At 44.9% G+C, this 15301-nt stretch overlaps 1 protein-coding gene across 18 annotated transcripts in view; it reads left to right on the forward strand.

Annotated features, from left to right (window-relative positions):
- The window catches only part of LOC140429761 (multiple PDZ domain protein), a 488055-nt gene that overhangs the window by 302242 nt on the left and 170512 nt on the right, over window positions 1–15301 (forward strand). For 16 of the 18 annotated variants that reach the window (XM_072517160.1, XM_072517164.1, XM_072517169.1 and 13 more), the window contains 2 exons: window positions 7807–7984; window positions 12327–12437. In XM_072517160.1, the coding sequence (XP_072373261.1) occupies window positions 7807–7984; window positions 12327–12437 (289 nt within the window). The remainder of the gene's footprint in view (window positions 1–7806; window positions 7985–12326; window positions 12438–15301) is intronic. The other 2 variants (XM_072517171.1, XM_072517177.1) reach the window with 1 other exon arrangement.

Consider the following 15301-nt stretch of genomic DNA (forward strand, 5'->3'; position numbering starts at 1 on the left):
ATAGTGAAAGAAAGAAAAATTGATGACAGATGAAATATGGGACCTGATGGAAGGAAGATAAAACAAACAGACCAATGGAAATATCAGGAATTAGATAAAAGAATGTATTGAAGAGAATGGAAAGTGGTTGAATAAAAACTGAAGGAATAGAAAAATGTAAAAACACAGACTCGAGAACAAATCACAGGAAAAGCTGGGTGTACATCTGGCCAAGTGCTTGCATGATGGACCAAATGAATACAAGAGGACAATATTTGAGGACAACAGATGAGAAGGAAAGTCAACAATTGAGAAAAACGTGGATGGTCCGAAGATCATAAAAAACAAAGTAAGAATGAAATAAGATGAAAAACAATAAAGTCAAAGGCCCTGATGAAATAGTTACTGAACAAATTAAAAGTTTAGAAGACTTTGGAATAGACGAACTGACTCATCTTTCGTGAATTTTATGACATGGAAGATATCCCCCAAAATTGAAGTAAATCCATATTTATTGCACTCCCTAAAAAATTGGGAGTAATCAACTTGAGAGTCACATTACTAAGGTCCTTCTTCGAGCACTGATGAAGAGGGCCAGGAGCACACTAAAGCCAGAAATGTGAGCACTTTTATTTATTTTTTTAATTTATCAGAACGAGAAATGCTATTTTTATGGTACACATGCTGTCAAAAAGAACCAAAGAGATGAAAAAACAATGGCTCTGGCTGGTAGAAAAATAAACAGCTGTGTCAAAGCAAAATTGTGAAGAACAAAGTTAAGGCTGGTCCATGCAAAACATTATCAGAAACAAAGTGGGGACAAGAATCACAGTTCGCTGTTTGAAATGTTGAAATGATTGATCTGTATTGGAAACCAACAGCACTTGTCAAAGTTGAAATGGTATGAGCAATTTGTGATGATTTAAAAAAAGGGGGATGTGTTTTCTCACTAGGTTTATTCAGATTATATAGTGATATTATTCTTCGAGAGATTGAAGACCTAGCTGGACCAGTGGATCGAGATCTCACAGTAATTACAACGTGGTTGCTTGATGGCCGGCACAGGTGTGATGGGCCAAAGGGCCTCTTTCCATGCTGCAAAGCTCAATGACTCTGTCTTCTACATCTGGCCGTATCCACAAATCAAGCCAATCCAAATCGGTCACACATTTGAAAATCTATGCGTCAAGTACAATCAAAGGACACTTAACCATATGTTATTTTAACTTCTTATGATTTAACTCTAACTTTGTTTATTTTTGATCCCTGTGTGTGTAATGTTGCATTTTTGGGGGGGTTTCTTGAGTTTACTGGTATAAATTTGTTCTTTCTTTCACTCAATGAAATCTTGTTTGATTGGCTACTTATTGCTTACAGCTTAAATAGTTAAGTACATTTTGATTTGGAAAAGTTGTATCTTCATGAAAATGAAACTTAAACCTTTGCTGTGACCAACTGAGAATGCTGACTAGAGGAAAATCAGTTAATTCCTCCTTACTTGGTCATAACAATGTCCATGTGAGTCGCATGGGCCTGGACTGACGCAGAGAAACATTGGGGTTTGCCACCATTGATAGATTCCCTCAGGTTCAGAAGTTAATTGATTGTACCCACGTTGCCATCAAATCATCAACAGACCAGCCAGCCAGATTCCTGAATAGAAAAATGCTTCCATTCTCTGAATGCCCATCTGATCTGTCACCTGAGGAAGCACATCTTGCAGGTCTTTGCCCGGTTCCCGGGCTGATGTCATGATTCCTTCATCCAGCTAGAGTCCAGGTGCCGCACCTCGAGGCCAACATCATTACTCTGTGGGGTATCTTCTGAGGAGGTGCTCCAGTGCCAGTCAGGGATGTACCTGCATTGAACAGACCATTGGCATTTTGAAAATGAGCGTTCACTGTTTCGACCGGTTGGGTGTTAACCTGTGTGAGTCAGCCAAGGTGCCTCATGTTGTGGTTGCCACATGTGCACAGCATGACTATACAAGGAGGACTGGAGCTGGGTGAAAAGGAGGACCTGGGATGCTACTCTTAGAGGAGCAAGAAGATTAAGGGGGAGCTGCTAAAGAACTGGTGCCTTGGAGGATGAGCATCGAGGCCATCGCACATCACAGTATTTGACTGACTGACATGGACGTCAGGATCACATTGGTTCAGCAAGGCTTCACCTGAATGGATCCCAGCCCTCAGACAGATGACATTGTAATACAACTTTCTTCAGAGAAAGATATTATCCAGCAAGCACATCCGGTTAACCCCACTGCCAACCAATTACATTGAGAATGTTGTCACTGCCGCCACCAATTGCCCCACATCACAAACATGTAACCTATAAGCAGTGGTTCAAGAAGGTGGCTTGTCAAGATCAATTAGGATGAGCAACAACTTCTGACCTTGCCAGCAGCGCACTCATCTCATGAAAGAAGTGTTTAAAAAGCCCAATAAGACCCCTGCTCCCTTTATCCTTCATTCTCACTTTTGACATCACAGTTCAAAAGCAGACAGTCTGGTTTATTTCAGAATTAATCATTACAACAGGAGATATGAATGACCAGACAAATAAGAGAAAATTTAACCCAGATGACCAATCAAGTGTAACTAACGTGTCCTTTCACTCAGTCCCACTCCTTCTCCTGTGGCTAAGGGTGAGTTTGGGGGAAGCCTGCAGCCTTCTATCTGTGTCCAGCTGAGATGCAGGTGCCTTCCATCCTCCGCTGACTGGTGCCTACGGGCTCCAGCACAGGCTGCTGCACCGATATCATTTCAGAACAGCCTCTGTCACAGGGTCCAGTGACATTGTTCTGAAACAGAGCGGCTGAGGATTCAAGGTATGTCATTGGTGCCCCTTGAGGGGCGGATCCCCCAAACCTCGATGACTGCGTCAGCCCTTTCATGATGCCCCTCAATTCTTAGTGAAAGCAGTGGCTGGACACAGCTGGCAGCCACTCTGGTCATCTTTGTGCTATCAGTAACTCTGTGGTCAATGATGCAGAGTCTCACACTTACTATGCATATGGTTCTCCCAAGAGGGTGAACTACTGTGTCAATGGGGGTGTTCATGTGCTCAAATCCCTGAGTTTTCAAGGGCTCATCATTGCTTGGCCTCCTGTATTGTCTGTGCCCATGGCTCTGCAGTGCCTTAGAGATCTCATTCAGAAACTTATCTGCCTTTAATATTTCCAAGAAGATCCAGCTTGTTTGTGACACCTGGGACGGGATTCTCCGACCCCCCGCCGGGACAGAGAATTATCGGGGGACGGAATTCTCCGGCGCCGGTTTTTTGGCGGGGGCGGGAATCGAGCCGCGCTGGTCGGTGGCCGTTGGCAGCGCCCCTCCCAGCGATTTTCCGCTCCGCGATGGGCCAAGCAGCCGCCCGTTTTCGGCCTGTCCCGCCGACGTAAATTACAGAAGGTTCTTACCGGCGGGACCTGGCTCTGCGGGCGGCCTGCGGAGTCCTCGGGGGAGCGTGGGGGGATCTCGCCAGAGGCCCCCACGGTGGCCTGGCCCGCGACCGGGGCCCACCGATCCATGGGTGGGCCTGTGCCATGGGGGCACTCTTTCCCTCCGCGCCGGCCGCTGTAAAGCTCCGCCATGGCCGGCACGGAGAAGAACACCCCTGCGCATGCGCTGGGATCACGCTGGATTCTCCTGGCGCTCCCGCGCATGCGCCAACTTGCGCCGGCCGTCGGAGGCCCTTTGCAGCCGGTTGGCACGGAGCTAACCCCGCCGGCGACAGCCTAGTCCCCGAAGGTGCGGAGAATTCCGCACCTTCCGAGCAGCCCGACGTCGGAGTGGTTCACGCTACTCCTGAGCGCCGGTACGGCCGCCCGCCGGATACCGGAGAATCCCGGCCCTGATGTCCAGCTCTTTGTCCACCTGAACATGAGTGGATCTGTCGTCCATCCTCTGAGGCATCCATAGCTGGCTGTGCTTCACACTCCTTCACTTGCTTACACCTGGTACAATGCTCCCCAATCTAAGCAAGATTTACGTCCAACCAAGGTAAGTGTTTCTGTGCTGATAGATAGTGCAGAGGAATGATTTTACAGTGCATCTCTGTAGTTTCCATCCACTATAGGAAGCATATGATGGCTGTGATGGGATTCTGAGCTTCAACCCTGCTGGAGGCCCAATGGGAAACACAAGAAGGTAGTGATGAAAACTTGGGTTGCTCAGCAGGTTTTTCCGCACGATCATACCCAAAATGACAGTGGTTGAAAACCTTCAGTGAGCATGAGATGGGAGTTTCATTAACGCTCTGCATATCAAGGTAGAATTATCAAAAGACCCGGCTCTTTCGGGCCTCCCATCTCGCCATCGGCAACTCCAACTGCAATGGCACCCATTGTCCAGCGCCACTGTCTCCATCGGTGTCAGGTTGTTCAGGTCTGCCACACCACCACCAGTGTGACCTCTCATTTCCTGCAGGATGTGGACCTAATGATCTATGAGTAAGTTGCCCTCCCTCACCTATTCCAGCATGACATTCAAATGAGCAGCTGCACCCCCCTTCTCAACTACAATTGAGGGTGGTTAACGTCTCAGGGATTCAACTGTCCACAGTGTGAGAGGTAACTGTGGTCTGATCAGCTAGTGTGCATATGACTGCTTATATAGAATTAGAGGCCTGCCACCTGGTTGTCATTTACAGTTCACCTTTTCAGATCTCATCTCGTCATTAAATCTTTTATGACATTGAACCCACTTCCTCCTAATCTCTTGCCTGCTGCTGACTTTTGTAGCCACCTCCATCCAGACTCTTTAGATGTCTCTGACCACATTTATTTTACCTGATACACAAAGCAATAACTCTCGCTTCTCTGCAGTTGCATTGGTCAGTGCCTCAAGAGAGGCCTTGTAGAGGTCAGGGGCCACCATTGGACACCTGCCCACGTCAACATTAGTCCTGCTGCACGGGCCCTCGGCAACAGCAGGCCTAGTCATAGTTGTGGCTTATCATTTCAAAGTACCCTCAGTTCCTATATCCTGGAGCCAAACCTGCTCTCAGGCCAATTAGGCACCTTAAATTTCAAAATTGGGTCAGGTCCCTGGTTGTTTAAAATTTTTAATGAAGCTATTGGTGATAACAGAGCCATTGGTAAAAGTCAGTGAAGTTAGACCTCTGCAGTTATCATCAATTGGTACATTTTTAATCTGCTATTTTTATTTAAAAATCTTTGTCCAATTGTACAAATCTCGCCAATGTCTTGGCTGTACAAACTCCTTCAGCCTTGGGTGCCTCCATGGTACCTCCACTCTTATGCTATTTGCTTTATTTGCATCGCCTTCCACTCCATTCCTCCAAGGTGGCAGGGCCTTCAACTGTCCAGCCTTACTCTTGGAGCTTTCTCTGTACAATAATCAGCCTTATTGGTGCTCTGTATCCTTCAAAAGCTTCCTCAAACTTTCTTGAGAGCAAACTTTGTCAGATGCTGAAAATCTGAATTAAAGACAGAAAATGCTGGAGATATTCAGCAGTTCTGGAAGCTTCTGTGGAGATAGAACTAGAGTTAGCATTTCAGATCGATATCCTTCCATCAGAATACTCAAATTTTCTATTTGACAATATATTTGGTAACCATCCCTATTTCTTTCACTTAGAATTTTCTATGTCTGAAACATCTTGAGATAATTAGCACATTAAAGATACCATAGAAATCGTAGAAACTTCTCCAGGTGGAAAATTCCGATAGGTCTGCCAGCCAGTTTGCAGTTGTAGGTGGTGTTGCTGATCGCCAGCTGAGCAAGATTCTCCGGCGGGCAATTAGAGAAGCAAAGGCTAGGGCATCGGACCTCTTCCCCTGAATAGTTCTAGCTGGTCAATTACCCTGAACACTGCCACATTTGGGCACGGCTCCACCCTCACCCCCACAATATTGGGACATTTCCTCAAAGAAGGCTGTCCAGAACCCGACGAATCTGGTGTAATCCCAGAACATGTGGGCGTGGTTGGCTGAGATTCCCTGGCAGTGTTCAATTCTGGTCGCCACACTACCAGAAGGATGTGGAGGCTTTAGAGAGGGTGCAGAAGAGATTTACCAGAATGTTGCCTGGTATGGAGGGCATAAGCTATGAGGAGCGATTGAATAAACTCGGTTTGTTCTCACTGGAACGAAGGAGGTTGAGGGGCGACTTGATAGAGGTACACAAAATTATGAGGGGCATAGACAGAGTGGATAGTCAGAGGCTTTTCCCCAGGGTAGAGGGGTCAATTACTAGGGGGCATAGGTTTAAGGTGAGAGGGGCAAAGTTTAGAGTAGATGTACGAGGCAAGTTTTTTACGCAGAGGGTAGTGGGTGCCTGGAACTCACTACCGGAGGAGGTAGTGGAGGCAGGGACGATAGGGACATTTAAGGGGCATCTTGACAAATATATGAATAGGATGGGAATAGAAGGATACGGACCCAGGAAGTGTAGAAGATTGTAGTTTAGTCGGGCAGTATGGTCGGCACGGGCTTGGAGGGCCGAAGGGCCTGTTCCTGTGCTGTACATTTCTTTGTTCTTTGTTTGTTTGTTGGCACCGTTCATATTTGCCCTCCACCTCCGGGGGGAAAGCTGTTCATCCTGGTTCTTGTCAAGTGCACTTTGTGCACCACTTTCAGCTTGTGCATGAAGAGGTGGAGTTGACCATACACAGTGCTTCATTCCAAAGTCCCCACCCTATTTCTGTCCCTAGCTCTTCCTTCCATTTTTCCCCGAGTTTCAACCAATGGGGAGCACGTCATTTCTAAAAGTCGTCTGTGAACGTCCCCACAGTTCCCCCTCCCCAGATTGTCCACGTTCAGTAACTCCTCTTGCTTTTCAGGGTTTGTGGGTATGTTGTCGTCTCCTTGTGAAGAAGGTTTTTGAACTTCGATGTCATAGTTTGTTCCCATTTGGTAGGTCCAGTCTCTCCATCAACTCTTCTAAGATCACTAGTCTGCCACCCGTGTAACAGTCCCTAGCCGTCAGTGTCCCTCAGTTCTGTCTCCACCCCTTGAAGGTGGCGTCTAGCAAGACTGGTGCAAACCTATAGTTGCTGCAGATGGGAGCCATGATGGACATATTGGTCAGACTGAAATGTTGCCTCATCTGGTTTCAAGTTCTCAGAGTCGCTACCACCACTGGGCTTGTTGAGTGTTTTTCTGGCAGGATGGGAGTGCTGCCATGACGAGGACCCAGGAGGGTCGTCCTTGTACAAGAGGACTCCTCCACCCTCACCCATTCAGTGTTTAGGTCCTTTATCCATCCACCTGGAGAACATCAAGTTCACCATCCGAGGGTCAGAGGATGGCTTCCACAAAGCGTGCAGGCCATTCACCAACTTGTTCCAGGACCTGTTTAAAGCCAACAGCCAATAGAAAGAAGGGAGGGGGGGGGGATACCTGGGAGCCACAGGGAGCAGACAGGAAATTGGGGAGGGGAGGGGGGGGGGGGCGGGGGAAGAGGCCAGAAAACATCTGACAGAGAGGCCAGAGAGCCTGGAATAGAACACAGGAAAAGGAACCCCCAAGGGGAGGCCAAAAACATTGGGGTGGGTGGAGGAGGGAAAGACCCAACAACAAAAGGGGTGGGGGGAAGGGAAGGCACTGCCCACTTGTAAACATAACTTCCCATTGTATAGTGAAGGGCCCCTTGAAACGAAGAGTGGGGGGGGGGAACCGACACAAAGGAAATTGATATGTACATTGTAATTGGTGCAGTTACCCTTACTGCTTGCATAGTGTGTAATATGTTGAAAAAAACTTGAATAAAAACAATGTTGCAAATTATTCCTTTTTAATGAGTCTATATTGTCCGGTTCCGAACAACATAAGGAAATGCATTATTTTATCCTTTCTTTCAGAGTGGAGTTATGGCGAGAACCTGCAAAGTCCTTAGGAATTAGTATTGTTGGAGGAAAAGGAATGGGAAGTCGACTGAGTAATGGAGAGGTAATGAGAGGAATATTCATCAAGCACATTCTGGATGACAGTCCAGCTGGAAGAAATGGAACATTGAAAACTGGCGACAGAATTGTTGAGGTATGCCTTTGACAACTGTGAGTTAAAATATCTACTTACAGATATATTTTTCAATTTAAAAAAAATATTCTTTCAAAATAGATTGCCATATTATTGAAATTTAAAGAGACTTAGTGGCAGTGAAAAATGGTTATACAGTTGAATAGAGGTAGAATTTTATGCATTTAATATACTGAGGTTCACATCACTGTTTCCCATCGTCTCTTGTCATTGTTGATTAGCATCAAAGGGGAGAACTTCTCATTTATTCATAAACAAATTAATCAAGGGAGAATTATATTCTGGAACATGAACTGTGACCATGCTGACCTTTAAAACATTATTTGGTTCGTTCTTTGATAATAATGGCATTTTTTTCAAGAAACACTCTTGCTGCCGAATTGCAGTGCAGCTTTTATCGGAAAATTCATATACGGATTAAAATTAAAAACATATAACAGTCATGCAGTAACAAAAATAGACATTCAGCGGTGACGAGGTGGTGGATGGAAGAAAGGAGGGTAACCTTGAATTAAAATTCTATTAAATGGCAAACAAAATACACTTCCTATTCTACGGCACTGAAGTGCAGATACATTAAATCATTTAAGTTTTTCATCGGGTTACATTGGTATCTTTCCATCCTCCGGCTTACAGCGCTGAATTGTGTCAAACGCCTGAGTGGCCTTGATTGCTCTGGGCCTGGTAAACCTACCAGAACAGTTTGACATTTTTGTATTCAAATGCGCAAAAAACAGTCAGCAATCATTTGACACTGAATGTTTTAATTTGGAATGAGTTTTTCATGCAGTCAACAGCATTTTGCCATCTTTAACATCAAATGCAGCCTACTGTTTCTAAAGTTAGTTCAGTTTTACAGTGTTTGAAGCCATAAAATGGAGAATAAACTCTGTTTGTTTTTGGTGACTGAATGAATATAGAACATACAGTGCAGAAGGAGGCCATTCGGCCCATCGAGGCTGCACCGACCCACTTAAGCTCTCACTTCTACCCTATCCCCGTAACCCAATAACCCCTCCTAGCCTTTTTGGCCACTAAGAGCAATTTATCATGGCCAATCCACCTAACCTGCACGTCTTTGCACTGTGGGAGGAAACTGGAGCACCCGGAGGAAACCCACACAGACACGGGGAGAACGTGCAGACTCCGCACAGACAGTGACCCAGCGGGGAATCAAACCTGGGACCCTGGCACTGTGAAGCCACAGTGCTATCCACTTGTGCTACCATGCTGCCCGTAATGCTTAGGATAAGAGTTAATCACAAATATTTGAGTGCTGTTCTTTGGGACAATTGATGACAATGATGTGTTGCGTAACTTGCCATGTTAAATGATTGCTCTTGAGTTCAAGTGATATCAAATGAGGCTAAATGATTGTTTTTGAGCGCAATTTGTGTCAAATACGTGTAAATGAATATTACTGAAAGCAAATGATGTCAAACACTTCTGGTATAGGTATAACCATTTCTCACATGGGTCATTTGCATAAAATCAAAGAACATTATAGCACAGGACCGGGCCCTTCGGCCCACCAAGCCTGCGCCGATTCAGATTTCTTATTAGACCAACTATTTATTGCCCAAATGATCTGTATCCCTCCATTCTCCACCCCTTCATGTGTCTATCAAAATACATCTTAAACGTTGCTATCATGCCTGCCTCCAACACCTCCACTGGCAACGTGTTGCTGGAACCCACCACCCTCTGCGTGAAAAGTTTTCTCTGCACATCTCCCTTAAACTTTCCCCCTCTCACCTTGAACCTGTGCCTCCTGGTAATTGAGTCTTCCACCTTGGGACAAAGCTTCTGACTATTCACCCTGTCTATACCTCTTGTAATTTTGTAGACCTCAATCAGGTCTCCCCTCAACCTCCATCTTTCCAATGAAAACAATCTGAGTTTATTCAGCCTCTCATAGCTAACACCCTCCAGACCAGCTAAAATCCTGGCAAACCTTCTTTGCACTCTCTCCAAAACATCCAAGTCCTTCTGGTAGTGTGGCAACCAGAACTGCACACAATATTGCAAATGTGACGTAACTAAAATTTCATACAACTGTAACATGACCTGCTAACTCTTGCACTCCATTCCCTGGCCACTGAAGGCAAGCATGCTGTATGTTTTCTTGACCACCTTATCCACCTGCAGTGCCACTTTCATGGAACTATCTTCCTGAACACCCAGATCGCTCTGCATGTCAATGCTCCGAAGAGTTCTGCCATTTATTGTATAATTCACACCTGAATTTGATGTTCCAAAATGCATCACCTCGCATTTGTCAAGATTGAACTCCATCTGCCATTTCTCTGCCCAACTCTCCAATCTATCTATATTCTGCTGTACTCTCTGAAAGTCCCCTTCACTATTTGCAACGTCACCTATCTTAGTGTCACCTGCAAACTTGCTAATTAAACCATCTAATTTTCCTCCAGATAATTTATATATATATATATATATATATATATATATTACAAACAATAATGGTCCCAGCACTGATTCCTGTGGAAAACCACTAGTTACAGATCTACATTCTGAAAAACTCCGTTCCACTCTCTCTCTCTCCTGTTGCCGAGCCAGTTCTTTATCCATCGAGCTAGCACATCCCGAATCCCATGCGACTTTGTCTTTTGTACCAGTCTGCCATGAGGGACCTTATCAAACTGTTTACTATAATCCATGTTGACGATATCCACAGCCTTTCCCTCATCAATTAATTTTGTCACCTCCTCAAACACTCTTATCAAGTTGGTAATACATGACCTTCCCTGCACAAAACCATGTTGCCTATCACTAGCAAGTCCATTTGCTTCTAAATGTGAATAAATCCTGCCCCTCAGTATCTTCCCCAACAGCTTCTCCTCCACTGACATCAGGCTCACCAGCCAATAATTACTTGGATTATCCCTGCTTCCCTTTTTAAACAAAGGGACAACATTGGCTATTCTCCAGTCCTCTGGAACTTTGCCTGTGGTCAATAATGATGCAATGGTATCTGTTGAGGCCCCAGTTATTTCCTGTCTTGGTCCCATAGTAACCTTGGATATATCCCATCCGGCCCAGGGGACTTGTCTCCCTTAATGTGTTTCAAGATATCCAACACTTCCTCCTTCATTATGCTGACATGTCTTAGAGTATTCACACACCCATCCCTCACCTCAACATCCGACATGTCCCTCTCCTTGGTGAATACCGTTGCAAAGCATTCATTAAGGATCTCACCTACTTGCTCTGACTCCATGCATAACTTCTCTCCTTTGTCCTTGCTCTTTCCCTAGCTACCCTCTTGCTCCTTGTATAAAAGGCATTGGGATTTTTCTTGACCCTGCTTGCTAATGACATTTCATGGCTTCTTTTAGCCCTCCTAACTCCCCGTTTGAGTTTGTTCCTACTTTTCCTGTATTCTTCAAAAGCTTTGTCTTTTTTAGTTGCCTTGGCCTTATGTATGCTTTTTTCTTTTTGACTAGTCTCACAATTTTCCCCCGTATTCCATGGTTCCCTAATCTTGCCATTTCTGTCCTTCACTTTTGCAGGAACATGCCTGTCCTGCACTCTAAACAACTGGTCTTTAAAAGACTCCCACATATCAAATGTGGATTTACCCTCAAACAGCCGCTCCCATTCCACGTTCTGTTGCAGTTAGCTTTCCCCCAATTTAGCGCCCTCACTCGAGGACCACTCTTCTCTATATCCATGAGTATTCAAAAACTTTTGGAATTATGATCACTATTCCCAAAATGTTCCCCTGCTGAAACTTTGGTCACCTGGCCGGGTTCATTCCCCGAATTTAGTACAGATATTAACGCTATTGTTTTTAGTGCTTTGTCACATGAAGGCATTGTTGTATGACTGGTACTGATTGCAATATTTCCCTCCCTGAGTACTTGTATAGTTTCACATTACATTGCTTTTATATCGTTAACCTCTGACAAACAGAAATCACATAAATGTTGAAGGGCATGAAAGATCAGAAGCATGGTTTACTGTTCGTGACTGCTGATCAATGACTGGGAAATTTCACATGGGATCGGAGTCAAGTTCAGCTGCAGCTTCATTCTTTTCACCCCATGGTTGCAAAGCTTACCATAGTCATTTTTTAAGCTTATACCTGAAGAGTGGCTGCTTGAATAGAGGTGCTAGAAGCTACTAACGTTATGTAATTTTAGCCCACCGTAAGTCAGTTCCTGGAAGAGAGAACATTCTGGGTGGGGGAAGATAGAACGGAGATTTATCCTAAGTTGTTAACATAACCTGGTCAACATTTTTCACTGGGATTTGGTATATGATGTCCGGTAAGTTACATAACAGACTTTTTGTAAAAACTTAATTTAATGTTGTTTTGCAGGTAGATGGGGTTGACTTGCGAGATGCCAGCCATGAGCAGGCAGTTGAAGCTATTCGGAAAGCAGGCAATCCTGTAGTGTTTTTAGTCCAGAGTTTAATAACCAGACCACGGGTATGTAAACTGACAAGCACAGGAGGAATAAACGCGACTTAATATACAATGAGTTAAATAAATCCGTATATATCTAACATAGCATAGGTATCTCAAAGCAATTAATTTAGTTTGTTACATTTACAACTGTTGACCTGTACAATCAATTGATTTTTAAAATGTTATTGCTGTAGCACTGTGTAGTATTGCTGATTAGCCCTTGCTCCATATATGATATTGTTGATGAAACAACCTCCCAGAACTCTAAAGACTTTCTTTAGTTTTGAATTTCTACCGTTTTAAGACATTTCTTTTCTTCCACCAATTTCGCCCCCCCTAGACCTCAATCCATATAACCTTCTCAGTCTCGATGCATGAATCAACCTAGCATCTTTCTATACAAGTTAAAAGGCTTCTTCCATGAGCTCGGAAGGGCAGCAATCCTCCTCGTCACTGCTCTCTGGATCGTGGTTTATGGAAGCGAGGCTAGAGCGGCAGTATGCATGCAACTAACATGTTTCCTAATCCTGAACTGCAACTGCTTTTAAACAAAGTAATGATTACTTTTCACATTTCACACATGTGATATGCCTACATAGATCCATAGAATTTTTACAGTGCAGAAGGAGGCCATTCGGCCCATCGAGTCGGCACCAACCCTCCGAAAGAGCACCCCCACGCAGGCCCACTTCCCCGCCCTATCCCCGTAATCCCATTTAACACACTTCATCTTTGGATACTAAGGGGCAATTTAGCATGGCCACCTAACTAACCTGCACATCTTTGGACTGTGGGAGGAAACCGGAGAGTCCGGAGGAAACCCACTCAGACACGGGGAGAAAGTGCAAACTCCACACAGACAGTCACCCAAGGCCGGAATTGAACCCGGGTCCCTGGTGCTGTGAGGCAGCAGTGCTAACCACTTTGATAAAAGTACTTTGATAGAATTTGAACCATGGTTTTGGAGATGAGTTGGCACAATGACTGCTTCTACAGCTGAGTGGTTGTAATGAACATAGTTGAAAATCATTGTTATTTCCCCCTCGAAATGGTTATAGAATCATTTCAGCAAAGAAGGATGCTGTTCACATCATCGTGTCTGCGGTGGCCCTCTCTGCAACAATGCACTCAGAATCATTCCGTCATTTTATTTTTGTAATCCTACAAGTTTATTTCCTGCATGTTGCCTTTTCTGTGGACCTGTTGTAACTACGGCAATCAGTGAGTTTGCCCTCCTTTTGATATCTATATTCTAATGCTCAGAGTCGCCAGGTATCGAATGATACCACCACAAGGTTCAACCAGCTATCGACCAAAGAGCCAAACACCAGTTAGTTCAAGGTCAAGGATACTTTATTTACACACACAATTAGTCATGCAACATACACTACTAGTTAACTACACCTATCGACTAAGACAACCTGTACTTAACTTCAGGCACCCGGCTTAGGTCAGAAAAACAGTGGCCGCCGTTCGATTCTGGATCTATCGAGTCTGGAGAAGTAACTGTGCTCAGCTAGGCTCATCCGTCTGGTAGCGAGCATTGAACTTGGACTTGCTTCTGGTGGTGCTGCGATTGGAGATGGTCGTAGCCGGGGCGCCCGGTCCAAAAGAGGACGGACATATGGTGGACTCTCTTCTTATGCTTGGGGGTTTTCGCGCTCTTTTGGGCGGTCCTTCAGTTTGGACCCCACTAGTTGGGTGATCCCTGATCACTGTGTTTGATTTTTAACCAATAAATGGGCGAGTGCCTGAATGGTTGGGCGTGTCCCAAGCGGTCACTGACCCTGTTGTTCCCTAGAACAGGGAGTGGCGCCAAAATGTCTGGGACTGTACCGGTCGTTCGAGTACCAGTCCTTTGTCTTGGTGGAGATGGGCCATCAAATGCTAATTGCCCCTTCAAAATACCAGTTGGTCGGAGTTTCGATGCTGTCTGGACTCCTTGCTTGCAAATATACATTTCAGGCTCTGAGCCTGCCTGAATCTTGCTTTGTCCATTTTACCCACTATGGTTTGCAAATTTCTCTGTTCCTGGTTGTAAGTGGCCATCCCAGATGGCTACACTCCGTCCTCTTGATCCTCAATGCGAAGCGTGAAGGATCACACTGCTGGATCTTCTCCTGTTCTCTGACATGCTGGGTATCGTCAATCAAGGACAGGTTCTACCCTACTCTGTCCTATGGGTCAAAATATTTACCTAAATTTCCCTAACACAAAACATATTCTAAAAATTCCTTAGGGGCATTTAACATTCAAACCTATATTTCATTCTCCTTACACAAAAAGGGGGACCTCTAACTGTCTCTAACTAGACTGCACTCATGCTGCTATTTAACAATCAAAGAACTTATCTTACAGTACAAAAAATATAACCAATATCAGCATCACATTCCTACTTATCAAATGTCTATGTACAAAGAAGTAACTTAATTAAAGAAACAACAACTGTGGAATTTATTAGGGAGGGAGGGTTCAGAAAGAGTGTGTGGTTTGCTGGAGTCCAAGTAAAGGGGCTCTAAGTATGTATACTGGAGGGCGGGAGGCTCTCCTTCTCCATTTCCGAAGTCTGCTTGTCTGGATGACACTGCACAATATAGCTCTCACCAGGTAGGGCTTCTGCTGTGTATGACAGGGAATACCATTTAATGAGATTCTCACACCATGTGGAGGTATCAGTGGCTGTGTCTATGTGTGGTATAGTGTCAGGGCTAGGGGTGTTGTGTTCGGGGCCTGTGTGGTGAGGGAGGTAGAGGTGGGTAACGCACGCAACTGTACTGTTCCAGCGACGATCATGATGCAGATCATCAGGTTCGTCTTCATCTTGTTCGGGCTTTACTCCGTCTTTAAGTATCTTCGTATCTTCTTAGGGGTACAAGCATAATATC

The sequence above is a fragment of the Scyliorhinus torazame genome, chromosome 9, assembly GCF_047496885.1.
Source record: "Scyliorhinus torazame isolate Kashiwa2021f chromosome 9, sScyTor2.1, whole genome shotgun sequence".
Lineage (NCBI taxonomy): Eukaryota > Metazoa > Chordata > Chondrichthyes > Carcharhiniformes > Scyliorhinidae > Scyliorhinus > Scyliorhinus torazame.